The sequence below is a fragment of the Aptenodytes patagonicus genome, chromosome 6 (assembly GCF_965638725.1).
Source record: "Aptenodytes patagonicus chromosome 6, bAptPat1.pri.cur, whole genome shotgun sequence".
Classification (NCBI taxonomy): domain Eukaryota; kingdom Metazoa; phylum Chordata; class Aves; order Sphenisciformes; family Spheniscidae; genus Aptenodytes; species Aptenodytes patagonicus.
The window spans coordinates 63,644,957-63,665,369 of NC_134954.1; the positions used below are offsets into that span (position 1 = coordinate 63,644,957).

The following is a 20,413-nucleotide window of genomic DNA, read 5'->3' on the forward strand; positions in this document are numbered from 1 at the left end:
GAGAGAAGATAATTAAAGTGAGGCGAATCATCTGCCTGACATAATCCATTACCCCACTGTTTCTTCTGCACAAAATATAATGCTACTGAGCTATTTTATTCCAGGCTCTGAAGAGTAAAGCTGAGCTTGGGCTAAGGAGCCTGAATCTGAACATTTTCCACGTTCAGACACTGCTAGACTGGAAGGATCCCCAAAACTGCAAATACAATCAACTGGCATCAACATTTTAATACAAATACGTTTGAGTGAAAAAGATGAGCACATCACCCTTCCCAAAGCACTGACTGCCAATTTACCACAGACTGTCAAGAAGAATTAATATGTTTTCAGATTTCACACAACATCTTTCTTTGCTTATCAAAACCAGTTACAAGAAAGAGCCCACCGAATGTTGGAAGCTCTGTACACTCATCTGAGAAAGGCTGATAAACTTCTATATGTTTACAGCTTTTACTTCCCCCCAGGACATTTTTCCTTGACGATATTCTGCTTCTGATTATCTGCCTACCCAAACATGCATATGCAGCAGGGGCCAGTACACAGGCGACTCTGCAGGAAGTTTACAGGGAGGAAACGAATGGTCAGTGTTTTGTTCCACATTGGGAAATGTATTCTTCTTGTATCAATATGAGGGTGCCTGCAGGGGACTTAATAGACATGCAGATCCACACAGTGATTACTTCTCGCTGAGCTAAAGAGATGCCAACCCTAACATCTGTTTGCAGTTCATTCTGTCTTATCAAAGGCTTTTTCTGTAACCCTTATCACATAGTGTGGAAAGGATGGCTAACAAAACATGCTCTGTTAGCTGAAGAAACAGATTGCTGATCCAGTTAGCTTAGGCAAAGGACTCTACAAAGAAACCACAGTACTCACCTTTACACAGGAGTAAATGACCGAAACAAACACCACTGTGGTCAGGATCAGGAAACAGGTCAGGTAAAAACCCAGCATAAATGTAGAGCTGAAATCAAAGAGAATTTTTTTTTTAAATGCACACCATAGAGAATAGCTACAGCTCTGCTCTCCAGAAGATGACATTTGTACAAGCTATGACACACTGCATGGGCTTTCCAATTAGGATAGCAGTAGGAGATACCAGGTGCCTTGCATACCAACAGATACTCTGTCCTATTTCGAATTACTCACGCAGGCTGCAGAGCAGCGAATACTGCATCTTTTATAGCAATCACCTTCCTGCCGGGGTGACAGCAGAGGGACTGAGAAATATTTCATGTGCTAGAGGAGCTGATAGAACAATTCGTTACAGAGGGTCGGCCCCCAGCTGGCTGTGGGCAGGAGACCCCTGGGAAAGAAAGCATGCTGAGCGCTGCAGTGCGGCCAAGCGGGAATAGTCTCAATGGGAATAGCTACTCATCCTTGCTGTGCACAGGGAACGTCTGTGCTGCACCATCCTCAGTGCTCTGTCTCGTGCATGGGATGGGAGCAACCATGGCATGAGGACAGTCAGGGAAAACAGCTTTAGCTTGGTCAGCTTGATAGGTTCCTGTTCTTCCCAACTTTGAAGTACAAACAGGACCCCAGGGTCAACTTTGTACTATGCATTTTCACATGTTTTGATCATGAAGATATTCAACAACACTTTCCCAGTGATTGGTCTCACTGTGACAGGACAGGCCCCCTCCCAGGAGTTAGCCTTGTTCATAATTTAAAGGAAGTATTTTTGTGACGTGACATTGATGCCAACCACACCAAAGCCAGCTGGTCTCTGTGTTCTCTCATGACTACTAAGGTAATTGTACTTGCTAATTCACTGTTTGAGCCTCTATGAAATTCATTAAAGCTATTCCTCTTTATCATCATAAATTATCACTGCCATTTTGTCTCTAGTTTCAGATTCAAATTCCATGTTTTGTCTTTCATGAAGCTCTGACGGTGACACATATACACCTGTGGTTTCAGTTGCTGCTTAACTGTTACCTTCAATAAAAGACCAAAACTAGGCAATTGAAATATAAGGAAAAACAAACCAAAAGGTGAAGAAAAGTATATCTGACCTGCATTTAAAACATTACATTTTATTTAGTCTTGAACCAAATCATCTTTCAGACAGGCCAGGCTGTGTAAGGACACTTCAGAACTTACCAAAAAACCTCATCACCACCCTTATGGGCGGCGTGGAAGGAGACTGAGCAGCATGACATTTACACCATGCTGCCATAAGGGATTGGCTCCTGTGTAATACAAAGGAGTCAGCCATATGGTTGACACAGATCAGAAATTGTCAAGCTGTCAATTAAATGTTAAACTGGGTTTTATGGAGACAGCTTAGTGGCTGCTTAGGGAGTCTGACGAGCAACACAAAGGCTGGTAGAGGGCCTCTGCAGGTGTGAAGTCACAGCAGTAATATCCAGAGATCCGGAAGTGTAAGCCCTCGCTAAATCAATTACTCTCAAAGAACATTTTTGGCCATCATTAACAATGCGCTAATTGCTGGGATTGATCTAGTTTCAATTTTGAGCCTCTTTCAGGTTCACTTCCAGTTTCCCAAAGTGGATCTGTCTGTTTACACAATGCATTTGTACGGATGTTATTTTGCTGATTCAATCTTTCTCTGAGCAGAAGTGAATGTCCTCTTGCCTGGGAGACTGAATGACCTCAAACATCAGACTAGGCATCGTTTCTGTGACCTTCCGAATATCTGATCTGAACAGTACAAACCAATCTCTACTCTGAAAAAATCTGTGGTGTGAACAGAAGTAGAAAGCAGTTGTAATGGCATATACTAGTATTGGAGCTCTCTTTAAACAATTTTTTGTCTTCTTGTAATGAAGATGAATTTGGAGCATTTTCAGAGCTTCTGTGATCTTGTTCTTCAGATTAAAAATGACTAACTCCAAATTTATTTCCAACACAGCAGTGCTCAGTGAATGATATATTATTGCTACTAAACCAGAGCACAGGAAATACCAACGTGCTTTAATTTTAAGGGATTTTTTATGAACTCTTTGAGAAGAAATACCATGGCTGCAGAGCTCACTGCTGGAAAATATCCAGTGGGTTACACTGTGCCTTTCAGACAAAGCAATGCACTGCAGTGGTCCAAGAGCACTGTGCCCCACAGCCCTGAGGAGCTTATGCCACTCTTGCCTGGGGAAAGAAATGACTGCAACCCCTAAACCCGGAGTGAGCTACCCAAAGCGCAGGCAGGTGTAGCTCAACTCCTTCTGTACCTTTCTTCTTGCACTGCTACTCTGAGTCCAGAAGAATAAATGCATGAGAGGTTATGCCTCATCTGTGAAGCAGACCCTGGGACCTCAGTGCTCTAAGCAACGAGGCTGTGATGGGTTTTTCACCTCTCTGTCCCACTGCGTTCAGATAAGAGGACAGCCTAGCCTCATGTTGTGAATGCATTCTATGCCTTAGTAGGCAATCCTTCCTACTTAGTGATATTTGTTTTCCACAGGCTTATAAACGTGCTGAACTGAATTTCCTAAGATGGAGGTAAATGGCAATTTACGGAATGGAAATGGAAATCACGCTGGGAAAACAGAAATCCTCACATGCCAGTGAGGAGGTTTTAATCTGCACTAGAAATGCGTGAAAACAATAAGCACCACGCATCACTTGAGCATGAATTATTTAAGGATTTTTCTCTTCCCCTTGGTGCTCTGAATTCTCAAGAAAAAAACAAAGAAAAGTAGGCCAGAATAGAGGAGGGGAGCAGATGGGAGCAAAGGGATGAAAAGATACTCACTGTGGCACGATTATGATTTGAACAAAGCAGATGAAGAGGAAGACTAGGGAGGCACAAGCCACGTAGGCTCCAAACCTGTCATCCACCTGCTTGGAGTACTGCAAAAATGCAAACAGGGTTATGTTAGTGGGAAATTTCGCTGGCTGCCTTCTCTCCACAAAAACTTCTTACTTGGCTTCCGTTTAGGTCCTTGGAAAGCAGCGCTGGTAGGAAACGACTAACATTGCAAACTCCTCTTTTCCCTGGGCAGGCTGTAAGGGCTTGAACAGACCCAAAGGCCAGGGAACAAACCGACACAGCTGGGTGGAGAGAGGATTTGCCATCTGCCCCTTGCATGAGAGGAACAGGAATGGATTAACTGGGACCAGGATTCTAGGTCACCATTGTCAGAACCTACACTTCTTCCATGGGAAGTTTCCTCCAACAGGGATGAATGTTGCTAATGAGAAAACCTTGTATTTTGTGCAGACGGCTTGGCTTGTTCTAATGATAGTGCGAGGATGCTGCGGTTTTCACACAGTCACTCCTTCCAACTACTTGTCAACATATTGGTCACATGGGAGCTCCATCCGATTCCCAAAGATGCTTTATTTAGCTTGAAGCATGGTTTTCAGTACAGACGGTCTCAATGTTCGAACCACAAAATAAAAGGTGCTCAGAACAGGTGAACTGCTAATTTCCCTAGCAGTTGTCAGCTATAAAACTGAAGGGAAGGAGTGGGGGGAAATTACACACTTGAGTTTTTAACCAGTCCCACACTGATTCACTGAATAGCTGTGAATCCTGCAAAGGTATGCTTTTGCAATAGGTTGTAATTCCTGTTGTTGAAAGAGTGTTTCTAAATAAAATGCTAAAATAGTTAGTGCAAACTTAATTACTGAAGCTTTTTCCATTGACTAATGAGTTTAACCTGACAACCACTCAAGTATCCCAAGGATCTGTGCCTGAATAAGAAAAAAGATGACTGACTTTCTTTGGGCAATTAAAAAACAGCACTTTATATAGTACCCTTAATAATAGCATCTGGGTACCTCTAGACTTAACTGAATTTAACTTTGCAGCCATCTAGAGCCAATGTTTTCTCTATTATACAGACAGAGAAATTGAAAAGATCTTTGCCTCACAACAACGATACCCAAAACAAAATCAGGAAGAAATCAGCTATTCGGGAGCCCTAGGTCTGTTACTCCTCTTTCTCATATTTGTGAGACAGAGAACTCTACTTGTTGCTTAAAATGGGTTCCCAAAAATGACCAGAGTACGAATTGCATTCCAATGAGCCTCAGTAGCACCTGGGGCTCCCTGCGGGGGCAAAGGGCAGAGTAAAGCCCCTTCAGAGGTGATTCGGAGCTCAGGCAGGCTGTAGCGGGTTTCTCCAGTGATTTGAGGGAGATAAGGGGCAGCTGCAATCTCAGTTTGGATGCCTCAAGGTCAGAGAAACAAATCTGGTTTATTCTGGATTCCCTTTACAGTTCATCATTGTATATTCACGTGTGTCTGACAGAAATGGCTTGGTTTTCCTGCCCAGTGCTCCCTTCAGATGACTGTGGCTTTCTAGGGATGTGGATATTAAGGTTTCCATGAAGAAGCACAGATTTTTTTAAGATCACAACCCCACCTCCAACACCTAAAACCTAGCTTTACCTATAGATATAAAAGCCTGACATTATGCAAGAGTATTAAAACTCACAACAAGCTCGACTGACACGTTGCAATGATTTTCAGACAACGTTACCTTTTTCTCCAAGTCAGGCTCCCTGAATGTTAACAGGAACTTGCGCACGTGCTCAGAGCGTAACCGATCAATACTTCTGGCATCAATGGCACGGCCCAGAAATTCATCCACTTCATCTTCTGGGTTCATACTTTCCTGTGTATTTCTGAGGATGTCACAAAAAGGGAGCATAAGAGGACAAGACAGTTTCCCCCTCTTCACCATACGTTATCATTTCACTGTATAACAAACTGGAGGTTGATGGCATTTTGCTTATGACAGCTTCAAGCTGGAAAACGGATTATGAGCCGAGAGGAGAACGATTATCGGCTCTAGAGCTCATTGCCAGTCCTGAGTCCACCAGTGAAAGGATTTGATTTACTTGCCCTTCTTCTGTACTACATCCATCTGTTTTCTTGCCTTGCAGTCTCTTTACTGTCCTTCATTCACTAAAACCGGTCAGTGGTCTCCTTCCACTAGTCCTCTGACTTACTCTTCCCTGCACTGCCGTGCTGTTGTAGCTGTTAGTGCCTGAACTGGCAAAATGATTTATGTAACCAAACATATTTCTTGTTTCCCGATAATAATTTCTGTAAATATTTCTGTGAAAATTCCCGAACTTGAACAATTCTCCATTTCTGAGAAAAAATTGTTCACAGAATGAACATGTGGGGAAAAAAAATGTGGCCTGACACCCCACTGCCTCCCCTTCATGCAGTTATTTATGAGTATAAAGCATCAACCAGACAAAATTTTCTGTTTACAAGGTATTTAGTTACTTCAAGGAAAGGTTGCAAAAGAAAAAGGTAGCAAAAGAAAAAAAACACAAATTAGATTCTGCTTTCTAAATATGTGGAACAAGATTTCTAAACTGCTTATAATCTTTAGTATCAGTGTGTTTCTGGTGCTTAGCTACAGCTTCAGAAAAATAAAGCTGATTTTTAAAAACTGTTGAAAAAAATAACACTGAAAACTTAATTGCCCTGAGGCATTTTGCACTGAGGATCAGGAAACCTGAAGCACCTCCCCAAACTCTCTAGTTATTTTTAAAATCTAACAGGATTTTAATGACTTGATGCTGTCACTTTAACAGCCTGCCTTAAAACTAGCTATAGGCAGAAATTAAAAGCTAATCCTGAAATGCTGTTTTTCTGCTCTGCTTGCATGATTGCCAAGGTTATCCATACAATATGCCAATAGTTATCCATTGGAATACTCCCCCCACTTGCACTGGGGCATATTCCAGTGGATAACTATTTCTATGTGCAAACCCCATGATGGCACAGCAATTTATGGCTCATGTTGTGTGACCTTCACCTTAGGCACTCTGGAGAAAAAATCCTGAGGTCTGACAAGCACAATGAAAAGCTACACTCCTTTATTTTCTTGGTTTTATTTGTACTGCATAACAGCGCATAACACACAAAGACTGTGTTGCAGCCAGCAGGTCCCTACAGGTACAACTGTGCTGTAGAGCAGAGACCGCTCAAAGCAGCTTACAAACCAGAATGTGACTCTGTTTTAAAAGTTAAAGGTCCCTTTCCAAAAGAAAGGCTCTCTAAAAGCTTTCTGCAAAACTGGACCAGATTTCAAGAAGCCCTCTGTACCCAACTCTACCATGTACCTCTTGCCAAGAGAAAAATAAATCAGGTCCATCTACTCCTTTCAATTCCAACTCCCTTCGCCCCAGCCAGCAAGTTGAATGTGTCTACACCTCAGCTGGTTCATGATGACACACCATTGGCATCTATTTAGTGACCATATGGCAACCGCAAACCTAGTTTGTCTCAAGGTCTTATCTCTATTTTAGCCAATCTTAATATTTCTGTGGGGATGGGGAAAAGAGGGTTTTTTTGGGGGGCTCTAGAGTTATTTAATTCTTTTAACTTCATATATTCCAGTTTGAAATTAAAAGTGGTTTTGTCCCTAGAAGGACAGGACATTCAATTTACTTCTAGATGCTTCCTTAGAGAAAGCACATCTGCTTGAGTATTCAAGACGATGCTGCTTATTTTCATTCAGTCCTCACAAGGTCTTCTGGACTCATAAAAATGAGCAAGGAAATCATTAGGCTTTGTATTTACAGAATGTCTTCCAAGATCCTGCGAGTTATTTACACATTTGGGTCATTCACATTTAGTCATTCCACACCACGTACGACAGATGCAATATGTTTTCCCCTAGAACTGAAGCAAGAGTCGGCTCAGCATCTTGGCGAACCTCAGTTAAATTTCAAGTTCCAGCTGAACAGCGTCACTCAGGAAGACACGAAGAGAAGAAACTGCCTGCTCAGGCTTTGGCCTCGGCTGCCTCCAGTTTTGTAATAGGTCATTATACTGCTGAGGGTATCTCTAATACTACAATAACTTCTGTGGTTGCAGATTGTGTAGAAATACCACTGCAGGTTTTAAATTGCCTTGCTGGGATATTCGCAGTGAGGCAGCCGCTTTCACATAGACTGCAGGGAAGCTTAGTCACCTTGCATATACGTAGCTGCTCAGGTGACTTTCGCAGCCAGTTGTACCCAAACTAATTTACTGTACAGCAAGTTTGGGTACATTTGCATAAATGTAATTTTAAACTGAAATACAAAATTTCCCCATGCTAAGGAGTGCCCTGGAGGCAGTGCCTGTAAGTCAGAGCTGAGGTACTGCCACAGACTAATGAAATTTATATGTGGAAATACTTATTGATATATTGATAGCGTGGTGGGGGGAAAAAAGCAAGGATTTCAGGCCACCATGAAACTTCCAGAAACACCTCTTAAAAGCACTGCTGAGATTTCTCCAAATGCAGCCAACAGAAAATTGTTGCAAGGGACAGGAACAGCACGAACAGAGCTTGGAGCAACTTTTGCACTCTACTTGCAAATGTGAAAGCTAGCAATTAACCCAGAGGTGCTGGCTGAATATTGCCGTGTTCAAACTTATCACTTCCCTTTACTTTTAGGGAGTTGCTCTCAATGCTCAGCCACCATAATGTGAATTTTCCCAAAGCCGGATGCTTAGGGCCCACAGAAGCATTTAGCTGTCCCAGCTCACAGAGGTCTGCTTAGTCCTGACCGGCAGCCTGAGAAATATAATAAGGAGCAACAGCAACATATTTTAGGCATCAGTCTCCTCTACTGTCACCTGTCTTGCTCTGAGCAAGCTTACAATTAACGCCATTCAGTAGGACTGAATGTGAAATTTTTCCAAACACCTTCAATACAGGAAATGCTTTTGTAATGTCCAGCTGCAGAAGTTAAAAAGTGAACACGGTTAGGGTTTTTTCCTCCAAAAGCAATTTTTCAAAATATCGCTCCTGTTAAATTGTTATTTTAACCAATTTTTTTTAAAGTTCTATATGAAAAAAGTGAAAATGCTGCTTTAATGTGGCTGTATTTTAGTGCATGAAAGTTTGAATTTACTTTTTCAAATAAGCTGTCATTTCTGAGTTCATTTTTATATATAGAAATAAGTAATATGTAATAATGACTAGTATAAAATATAAACAAACTCAGAAACTATATATTTCAATACATACATAATTTTTTCTTACCAGAGATGCTCAACACTTAGACATACTTTACAGAAAGATTTTGTTCTTGGGATATTTTCAAAGCAGCAAATAGCGAAGAATATTGGGGGCAAGGGGAAGAGCAGCAAAGGCATTTTAATTACAAAAGCAAGTTAGAACCACACAAACGAATAAATGTTTTGAGGGCAGCGGCAGTTCTGGATGCACATCAGTCAATCCTGTGCCCTCGACTGGCTGTCCCTCCAGGAGAAACCTCTGGGGAGTTCAGGCATTATTCTTGGCTGCTGGGCATTAATTTTTGTCTTTTTTTAATATGAGAAAAAAAATCCCAAATGTGCAAACATAACAGTGTATGACAGAAGTAAATTTGCTTACTTGTCCTTGGGGTCCTCAAAACCCTGAAAGAAAGGAAAAGGACACAAGGGTTAGGAAACAGGCTGACCTTGAGAACACAAAGTATCCTGAGAACGGCTTTCGCAGAGGAGTTTTCAGGGCACTCATTTGTTAGGTGTGGATGGATAGCCTTACCCACCCACAGCAATGTTGTGTCCTGCCGTGTCATCAGGCAGACAGAGCAGTTTTAGAAAAACACATGCCTTCAGATATAAATTTATGGAAGTGAAGATAAGGGAAACGCTTCAGCTGACCGCTGGCACTCTTTATTTCAGGTGTCTTCTTTTCTGCAGTCACCATTACAAATGATACAATGGAAATTATGCTGATATAACTGAGGATGTATTTTACTTGAAACAAAACTCAGAATGATAACATAGGCCAACTATTGTATTCAATAAGGTTGCACCTCTTTATGTTGGGGCTTGGCTAAGGGAGCTGGATGCATTTTGGTTTTCATCTCTTCAGGAGGAACCTCAAGGGGTCTCCTTCCTTCTCCCCTCACTGCATGCACACACAAAACATGTTTTCTTGAATAAGATTTCAGGAATTATTTATAATATTTGTAATAGCCAAAATGTTCACAATTGCTTCAGGGCCACCTGAACCGAGTAGGTGTATGTATTTACGGGTCATCCATAGTTTAAGTGGCTAGAAGGCCTCAGAGAAAAATATGTACAGAGGCATAATTTTATATGTTTAGCGTTAACATACCTAATAGACCACATTGCATCAAAATGGCCATTTTGCATGGGCTGAGACAAAATCTGGCCTCTGACATCTTGGCTTAAATTTAACTGAAGTCAAGAAAAGTTGTGTATTTGACAAGTAGGGTCAAATACTCAGGCACAGAGTTTGTACCCTGTGTTCCAAAACATAAAAACAAATGTAGCTGGGAGATAGGAAGAATTCCTTTTGTTTTCCTCCCAGAGACCTCAGGCCAAAACTGCTCAGAGCACGTGAGGATATTCCAGCTGCTGGACCCGCAGCCGCTACCAGGCTGGGGGCAGCAAACTGAGATCCATCCTGACTGTAAAAATCTTTGGGCAAAAGTCTTCCCACAGCCACCTTGTCCAACACCATCAGAAACAAGCACGTTGACTAAAGGAGAACAGATTTTGCCCTTGCAACCAGTTAGCTATGTGGCAATACTGCGAGAGGCAGAAGTAAAGCCAACGCAGTCTCCCTGAACAGCATCATCTTTGCAAGAGGGAAAAAGTGGGTTTTGTCACTCAGGTCAACAGCCAGGACTGTGATTCACTGCGAGAGCAATTTCCATTTTTACATACTCCGTTTCAGACTAAAACCACACTTCAAAATAGAAACTGCAACTCCAACTTAACCCATCAGAAATTCAGATAAAGGAAGTCTCTCAGTCCCATGTAACAACCACCAGCAGATCCAGTGGGAAGAAGGAAATAGTAATGTTGATTCAAAGTTAGCATGTCCAGTTATCCAAGCCAAAAAAAACATGTACTTTTTCATTTCACATTAAAGAGTGATGAAGTGATCATTCAACTTTTTGTTGCGTGGCTTTTTTTTTTTTTCCCCTTTGCTTAATCATTTTACAGTTGTCAGGAATATCTGATTGATTTATTTATTTATCCTCTAAGCAATGCTACAACACAGTGCCAAAACTGAAAGCTCACTGATTAATCATGAAGACAAAATGCTCACTAATTTGTCTGTTGTCATAGTCAGTTAGGCTGAAAAAAAAAAGAAAATCAGCTGAACATGAATAGCTACCAGCCAAGAAATAAGGGGAGGGAACCGATGAGAAAACAGCCAGTACTTGCTTATTAGATAGACATCAAGTTTACATTTTCAAGTTTAGCCACATGGGAACTGGATGACTGACTGCAGTGGGAGAGTCCCCTAAAATGGTCTGATTTTCACAGACAGCTGCGTAACCATTCATCCCACTGAAATACTGAAAATTAACACAGATCTCATACTCCTGTCTTCTAGGTGCACAGGTTTGAGGATACAGGCCACCCAGCTCAAGTTACCAAAACACCTCAGCCAGCATATCCTCAAAAAATTCCCTAATATTTCAAGCGTGGAAAAATATGTAGGCTGCATATTTAACTAATCATTTCTATGGGTGATCACTTGATCAACATGGAATTTGATTCTCCCCTGCTTCTCTCCCCCAGCAAAACTGTTATAAGGAAAGTCTCTAAAATAATACAGAATTAATTGATCTAGCTTTTCAATTTAAAATACTAAATAGTGCTTGAAACCCTGGAAATTATTCATGCTGGTAGCTCAAACTAAATTGGTGTTTCAAAATTAAAAACTCAAAAAAGGCATATTTCAGGTAAAGCAAGAAAAGGAAAAGATCATTACATTTTCTTTCCTGGATCTTCATTTAACAAGGCTAAATATTTAAGAGTGACTTGAAGTTTAATTAGAGAGAATCAGTTTAAAATTAAATGTAGTAGGAACCTCTTTAAGTTAAGCAAATTAAATGATTCACTTCAAACATTCCCATTTCATACGAAAGATTCTTCAAGCAGAATTGCCAAAAATGGAATTGTTATGGTGAAAGGTCTGCAGGATTATTTTAGGGAAAAAAACCTTGAACACAGCTTCTTAAAAACTGGTCATTTATTACAGGAGATCTTTCTCATTTGCACTGAAAGACTTTGCCAGGATACAGAGCAAATATACCTCTAGGATCTGGCTGTGGCCAGAGATTTTCTTCCTTATCCACTAAAGCATCCGTGTCTCAATCACATACCAAGAAGCCTTTTAGGGGGAGAAGATGATCGCACGCACAGGGTCACGCTGCTCACCCTATTTTGGGTTGGGAGGGAAATTTCCCCCTGGGTTTTGGTAAATGTGTTTTCACCTCCTCCTACTTTGTGGGCATGCTTGGTCCGTTGAAAAATCTGCACTTAAATTATTTCCTTCCCCTTGCACGAGGCTTGGGCACTAATGACGCATTGGTCGTTTTTCTTCTCCGCAGCTGGCAAATAATTTAGTTTCTTTAGGACTCAGGTGCTTTGTTCCAGTTAAAGCCCTTTGGCTCAGCATAAGGCTGCTCGCATGAATTGCAATGGTCTGTGTTACACACAGGATAAGCGCTAAGCACAATCAATCCTGCAGAAATGTGGTCTACATGGATTTGCTTTCATTCCTAAAGGACTAACACACTCAGGATCTAGTAGACAAATTTCCAAGCTCAAGCAGGAAAGTGAAATAATGGGGGCTGCTGCTGCGAGCACGTCTATAAAGCCACTCTCCAGCATCCCTGATCTCACCTGTCTGTGCTCGCCGCTGGAGGCTGGGTAGCTGGGCTGGGGCTGTACCCAGCCTGCTCGGGTATAGAGCAGGTTTTGAGCTGCACAAAGATATGTCAAGATTGGCATTTCTGCACACACATACACAGAAATCTGAATGCTCAGAAAAAATAGCTGATAAAAATGAGGTGCCTATCACTTAGGAGAGGGGGAGTAAAGGGGGTAGGAAGAGAAACAGCCAATTCCTGAAGTTAAGTATGTGAATCCCCTCTTGACTGCTTATGGATTTGTGCCCAGCAGACTGAAGCAGTGCCGATGGCTTTCTAGGGTACTATGAAGAAAAAGCTGGGAATTGTCAGCAGGGATGAAAATGGCAAAAGTGGTGATGGCTACAAGAATCAGGCAGATAGGAGTTCACAGGAGTTCAAGAATAGCTCCATAAGCGTGATGATGAAGTAGCCCTTGTTAAGGCCAAAATTCCTTTTCTCTGGAAGGGAACATGAGGCACGAGATAGGTCTTATCGCAGTGCAGTACTAATGGACTGCTGCATATAGGACCTCATGCAATTTTTATTCAGTCTCATTTTAAATATCCCTGATACTGGAGTTTTTCCCCTTCCCCCAAGAGGCTGCGTTATTCTGCCATCAGATTGCAAATGTAAAGGTAATAGCATTTAATAATTGCTTTGAGACTAAGACAGTTCTCTCTCTGACTTCAGGAATATTAACCCAAACTCAGCTGAATCACCTCCCTTAAAGGCACTAGTACCTACCAAAGAGCAGTCCTGCTCTTTCTTCTTTTCTACATGAGATTCTTAAAAAACCGTATTTTTTATGGCAGGTCAGGTGGCTCTGAATTTACAAGCACTTACTTTTAATAACCATTCTACAGTGGGAGTAGACATGTGCAGGAGGAAAAAAAGAAGGAATGTTATATTACTGCATCTGTCCCTAAGGTTTACTATTTTATGGGGGATATTTTATGAATATCTATTGTGCTAAAAGCTCATATGACTGCCATCTCTCTGCTTGACTTCTAAATTAACTAAGCCCTTTTCTTTGAAGATTAAAACTGATTCCTTAAATAGAATGATAAAGTGTTTGTCAAAGCCATGACAAGCTGACTGCTATACCATAATGCTTCAAATCAAGAACCATTAGAAATAATAATTCTAACCTTGAGAACATTAGCTGCAATTATTAACATATTGTAAATATGCAAAGAAAAGTGGAATAGACTTTACATGCTTTTAACTTTTCATTTAGCTCCAAAAATAAGACAGTAGAGGGGCTGATGAGCTCTATGACCTTCTTAATGGCAACATGGCTGGGAAGCATGGATTCCACCTTAAAAACTTCACTGGCAACTCCAGCAAAGATCTAAGAGCAAAAATGACAGAGAAACTAATTTTTCTTGCCCTTTTTTCACCTCCAGAACAAAACTGAAATGGGGCTTGCATGCTGTTAAAGCAGAAATCGAAAGAACTTCAGACTTAGGGACAAAATGAGCTGTGTAAGAGGTCAGGCCAACTTGCAAAGCAAAGGTGCTTCACAGAGACAGTGACTATGGAAAACAGAAAAGGAGAGTGACAGGCTGAGAGTGGATGTAGTTAAAAACAAACCTGGTTTGGCCCCACTGCAAAACTAATTATTCACATCTATTTTCAGCAGTGTTATACATTCTGCCTTTGTCCCTGTGGTCAAGAAGACAAGGCTACAAAGATACATGCCGTCAGGTGTAAAAGCAGAAACAAAACTGAAGGACTTCAAAGCACTCAAGCCAGAAATAACGCAATTTCTATACCAGACTCCAAAAGAACTGGCACAGAAAATACTAGGCCTGATAGGAAGGATATTTAACAAGCATCTAAGTGCAGAACAACAAACTGGCAGAAAACCAGTTTATGAAACAGATTATATGACGAGTGTGTCTGCTATAGCTGGAACACAGACTAATGAGCTCCAAAAAGGAAAGCTGAAATGCTCCCTTTCTGCAGCCCACCCCACTTGATAAATAGACTTTCATTCCTCTGCACTGCTCCCAGATGGTGAAACCCTCTACTTTGTTCTACTCAAAATGGTTTCGTACGCAGCCCCCAGCTGGTAGACCAGACCTGGCCAAACCCATTAATTTATTTGGCCCATCAGATTTATATCTATAGAACATAAGTGGTTGCTTTTGAAATAGGTTTTCCCCCCTTACTTTTAATTAACTTCTGGCTCTGAACTCACACCTCTGAGAAGTGCCGGTTGCTCACACTTCCCAGTTTTCTGTGAACTCTGAATCCAAATTTCTTCCGTTCAAAGGTCACGTTTTCAAGTGAAATGGTATGCGGTTCTACGCCTCACTTGTGAACAGTTACCAGAATTTGCAAAACAGAAAAAGACATAAAAAAAGGTAGTCCTAGAAATGCTCTGAATCAGTTTCTGGCTCCCTAATCTCTGTCATAGAATCATAGAATCATAGAATCATTGAGGTTGGAAAAGACCTCTAAGATCATCGAGTCCAACTGTTGACCCAACACCACCACCCACTAAACCACGTCCCTAAGTGCCTCATCTACTCGTCTTTTAAATACCTCCAGGGATGGGGACTCAACCACTTCCCTGGGCAGCCTGTTCCAATGTTCCTTTCATCTCTACACTCCAAATGATGATAAACACAACAAACTTCTACAGAAACTACTGTCAAATAGCCTTCTAATCAGATGCAGACAGACTGAATCCAAGCCTAACCAGCCTTAATTGAAATTGCCCACTGGTGCTGGCTGGAGCTGCTCACCGTCTCTGAAAACCAGACTCAAACCTGCTGACCTGCATCCTTTTGTCATTAAAGCTTACTGTCACTTTAGGAAGCTTTGGAAATCATTCTGGTAAGTGCCACAGCTCCACCTCTGATGTCCACCTGTGCAACACTGCGACGAACATCAGAGGAAATGTTTCTGTGAATAAAGGGGAATTGGTATTTTATTTCTGTAGGCTTAATTTAGTCCCACTCAGAAACTGTCTGATGCTTTTTAGTAGTGTCTCGATCCAAGCCACTTTTTCCCATATGACTACGATTTACTCTAGAAAAGGGTATTGAATGGTGGAAAAATTATCAGTGCAAGACTTACAAGCAAATACTAAACTCTACCTAAGTTTCACAAAAGCAGCTGCAGATCAGCTGTTGCATCTCTCTGACTCTTATCCCTCTTTTAAAGAATTTAATCAAGGATGATTGCAAGCCCTGATCAACTAGAATAAAAGTTGGGTTTGCAGATGAGGATACAAAACTGTATGAAGCCACTGACAGTTTGAGCAATGTACAATGTTTTATATGGCTCCCACTCATTTATATGAGATGACACGGAACATGTGAATCAGGCAAATCCTTTTTCAGAAGCACCAAAGCAATTGTATAGCGTAAGTGCAGGATAGGATTCCTCCCCTTGCTGTTTGTGAGCTATCTAAACCAAATTGGCTATATAAAATCCAGACTAGACTAACAATTTCCTCCCAGGTCTATAGTAATACATGGAGATTACAGCAGAAAGGCTTGCTCGAGGGTTTCTCCCTGCTTGATTACGAGTTCAGGGGATTCTGCATACTACAATAGCAGCAAAAAAAATAGTGGGTCAAATTCTTCTCCATTGGGTGCTCCTGTCCAGCTCCGCTGACGTCAATGTTGCTATTACCAGATTTAGCAGATGATTGCTGGAAAAGAGGATGATGGTGACCTTCAGTTAAATGAAACCTTTAGAAGGAGGGTGAACTCTCCGTGCCTCATTCACGGACTCAGATCCACTTCTCTCTGATGGGGCTGCACTATTGACTGAGCAAAACTTACCCTACTGAATTTTATTTTAATTTTTTAATCATTTCTGATGTTCAGGTGGTAGAGTTGGCACAGAACCAGCTATAGTGTCTGCTACTCTGATGCACCTGTTCCCCGATTTTGATTACCGAGTAACAAGAAAATCTATTGTAATGACAACTTGGAGACATAAAGGGAGGAAGTGAGCTGTATTTGCGATGCAACATGCAGAGAATTGTTTGATTTAGGACAGGGTGAATAGGATGAAGAATTATATTTTATGGTTGAGTGACCAGGCTTGTAGATGAGTGTTGTTTCATTAGAAAGTAAACACCAAGGAATCAAATATCATGTAGAAGACTCTGCAGAGCTCTGAGCAGCACCGCAAGGAATCAGGCGGTGCCTACCTGAAAGAAGAGCTTGTTCTTTATTGCACCGGCCATATCCAGGATGCATTTTTATAACCTTGTCTCACATTTTTAACATTTGCATGCAGTCATACTTCCTACACGTGTATAATCCCTATTTGATTTTACTTTGTAACTAACATCGATGTCACACACAATTTCATTGCAAATTAAATGCTTCATTAGTTGTACTCAGACTCATGACAGAAGCACGGTCAGGCTAAAATCAGTATTGCAGATCTTCAGGGTTTCCTCTTTCTGTTCCTAAACTTCCTAATGTTAAACCTTTCCAGCAGCTGAAAAAATAAAAGGAAATCTGCCAGGCATCTACAACTGGGCTCAGTAATCACGTTAGCCACTCTGCTCACATTTGATTATAAGGACTCAGAGGTACCTGTTTCTGAAGTAAACCTTCCCCAAAGCATGTATCAGTGGAACAAGCTCAGATGCTCAGTCATACTAGCCAGTGTAAAATAAATATAATAGCTGTATGGCAGCCTTAAGATCCAACAGCAGGACTTTCCACAGCTGAGTAGATCTTATGACACAACTAACGCTTATTTTTTTTTGGAAGCCAGACAGCATTAGGCTGTGTCAAGTCTGGTTGTAAGACCTCAAAAATGACCAACGTCTTCTGGGCAGCACTAATAAAACCTCAGTAGGTGTGCTGGGTTCAGTGCGGGCACTGCCTCTTATCGATGAAACAGCAAGTGCTCAGAGGGGAACAAGAACAACCACCGGGCTGGAAAGCACCAACTAGGGAACAAACTTGATGAGGGAATCGGAGCTGTGCAGGGACGTGGTAATAGTCCTCACATACAGAGAAGATAACTGTAAAGGAGAGAAAATTAAACTGTCCTCTATCTGCTGTGAATAGCTCACGCAGCACTGTGTTTTAAAATTGAAGTGAGGGAATGTGAAGCGAAACTTCAAGCAAAATAATCAAACTGTTGAAAAGGATGCCCAGCAAGACTGTGGGACTTCCATCCTTTGAAGTTTTTAAACAAGGGCTAGACAAGTATCTGTCAGAAACATTGCGGGTATAGCTGGCTCTTGTACAAGGGGGGAAATCGATGCCTCGAAGTTCTGTGCAGCCTAGATTGGAAACTTCGTAAAATCTTTACATCTATCTCATATTATTCTTATACTCTTTATTCCCTATAAATTCTCCTAATTCAGACTTTTTTACATTATTGTTTCTATATTTGCAAAGGATTTTGTGACGCCCCTCCAGACTGAAAAGCCCTGAATAAAATAAAATGTTTTCAGGAAAATCAGGAATTCCACAAGCTCCTTATACAGCCTATTCCTTATATCTAAGTTTTCTTAACTTAGATCTTCCTTGCAGCAAATTAAGATTATTATTTTTAATCCTGCCCTTTGCAGTCGTGGAGAATCATTTATCATTATTTTCTATCCTTACAAACCTTCGTGTATTTGAAGACTTTCATTTCTAATCAGTCTTCTCCCTTCTAGACTAAACAAACCCAATACTTCAACACTTCTTCACAGGTCACACTGTTGAAACTCTCCTAATTTGTAATTTTCTCCACTGGACTATCTCCAATTCATCCACATTTTCCTAAAGGATTGTAAGCCCAAACTGGATGTGGTTTTCCAGCTACAACCTTAATAATGCTGAACAGGGTAAAAGATGCAAGAGAATCATTTGTCATCTGGAACAGCCCTGTAATTTTGGAAGGTATCAACATTTGCCTTTTTATCGCTGTTTACAACAAAGCTCTTTCAAATTGTTTTTTTTTTTAATAGTAGTTTTGTTTTGCTGATGAAAACTGAGAAATAAGTATTATTTCCAGAAGTCAAAAATCCATCGATATTTATAAAAGCACTCTGAAATCTATATTGGGAAAAGCAAAGTATTTCTCAGTGGTGTATAAATATTGTTATAGCTATAAATATACTTGTACTCTCAAATACTTTCAAGTCCGTTTATTTTTTACCCTTTTGCAATTAAAAACTGGACCAGAGAGACAGTGGGGAAGACAAGACTGCTGTACAGAGACTTGGGGGAACACTGCTCCTTTGCATACATCACCAGCAGTACAAAAGTCTGCCTTTCCAGAGAGATACAGTCACTGGTGCTGGACTGACCGCTTTTGTTTAGGAAACAAGAAAACATGCCGTAAAAAGCAATAAAAATAGAAAGCAGCTGTGCTGCTCTTCTGCCGTGCTCTGGCTCTTTTCATACTCTGTATACAGCCACAAAGCTGATCCTGTCCAGGCTTCACTGCCTGCCCAGGGCGAGCGAGGCAGCTCTCCACCCGCTCCACGCCAGCAGCACCACCCTGTCCAACAACAGCCAGCTCGGAGCAAGGCTCTTTGCCCTCCCACGACATTTGTATCTGATCTTCGTCTGCTGCAAATTTACCAGTTTTTCAGGGGCAGCCACTGACCCGGCAGCGCAACTCAGCACAGTCCCCAGGACCAGCTTTCTCCGGGCAGTGGCTCCACCAGCTTATGGGGGTCAGGGTCAGCAATGGGCAACGTTGGTGTCTTCTGCTTGCTGCCTCCCTGGAGGCTCTGCACGGCAAGAAAGGCCACCACTAAGCAATGGGAGGGGAAAAAGAAGGATTAGGGATGGTCTGGAAAGCAGACCAGTGCATGAGGGAGATGGAGGGGCTGTTGGGCAGGATGGGATGAGCCGGTACAGTTGCAATCCCAGCTGACTCGGGCCCCAGTTAGCTAGGGTAAGACTAGGAAAATAACTCCAGTTTTCCAGGACATTTTAGATTACTGCTGCATGGACACATGTAGGATATTTTGTCTTATTTATATATGTGTGCAAGTGCCTGAAAAAACTCCTGTGTGCCCAGGGGAACAACGTACCCTAGGAGCATTGTGGAAAGTCAGCTGGACCAAGCAGAGGTTAAGCTCCAAGCCATAACGCGGACAGAAGCAGGGACCAAAGACCTCCCCATGCCGCCGGCCAGGCTGCCCTCCCACACAAACCCCGCCGGATGCGCTGCCGATGTGCCCAAACATGGCAGCGTGTTGAAATGCCACGACAAAAGAGGAGGCGGAGGGGTGAAAGGGGTACGTGGCTACCTTTGATACTAATCCGACTCATCCAGGACTACTGCTAATATATCCTAAGAATAGAGACAGCTGCCAGAGCCAAAGTTCAAAGGAAAGAAAAATGGCCAAAATAATTCTGTTTTCCATTAAATGTAACAGTTCCCTCCCAAAAATGCAATTCAGGGAACTTTAATATTCTCTTTCAGGGAATTGTAAGTAGCGCCACAAAAAAACAGTCTCTCTTTTTTCTGGAAATATGGTTGTCTTCATAACGCAAAATGTTCTACCTTTGTGACAAAAAACTGCCTCCTTTATAACCATCCATATTACTCCTTACACACAAATGTATTCATATCTACACATCAATATAATGTAACTGCACAGCACTGCAACATTACCTAGCTCCTGCCTGAGGACTATCTCACAATTACCCTTAGAAACACCTGTCTTGAAATTACAGGGCTAAGGAGCTCCAGGTTTTAAAGAGAAAGGCAATGTTGCACTGCCTGCCTTTGGCATACTACTTTGACTAATCCAGCCTTACACGTTCATAGTTTCCAAGAAAAAAGGCTACATGTAATTACA

The 20,413-nt window shown here is 41.6% G+C and overlaps 1 protein-coding gene across 1 annotated transcript in view; it reads right to left on the reverse strand.

Moving 5' to 3' along the window:
• The window catches only part of ADCY5 (adenylate cyclase 5), a 234,084-nt gene that overhangs the window by 23,771 nt on the left and 189,900 nt on the right, over positions 1-20,413 (reverse strand). Inside the window, exons 9-12 of the mRNA XM_076342980.1 lie at positions 9,327-9,349; positions 5,454-5,598; positions 3,719-3,816; positions 877-964 (exon numbers count right to left, since the gene is read on the reverse strand). Coding sequence (XP_076199095.1) covers positions 877-964; positions 3,719-3,816; positions 5,454-5,598; positions 9,327-9,349 — 354 coding nt within the window. The remainder of the gene's footprint in view (positions 1-876; positions 965-3,718; positions 3,817-5,453; positions 5,599-9,326; positions 9,350-20,413) is intronic.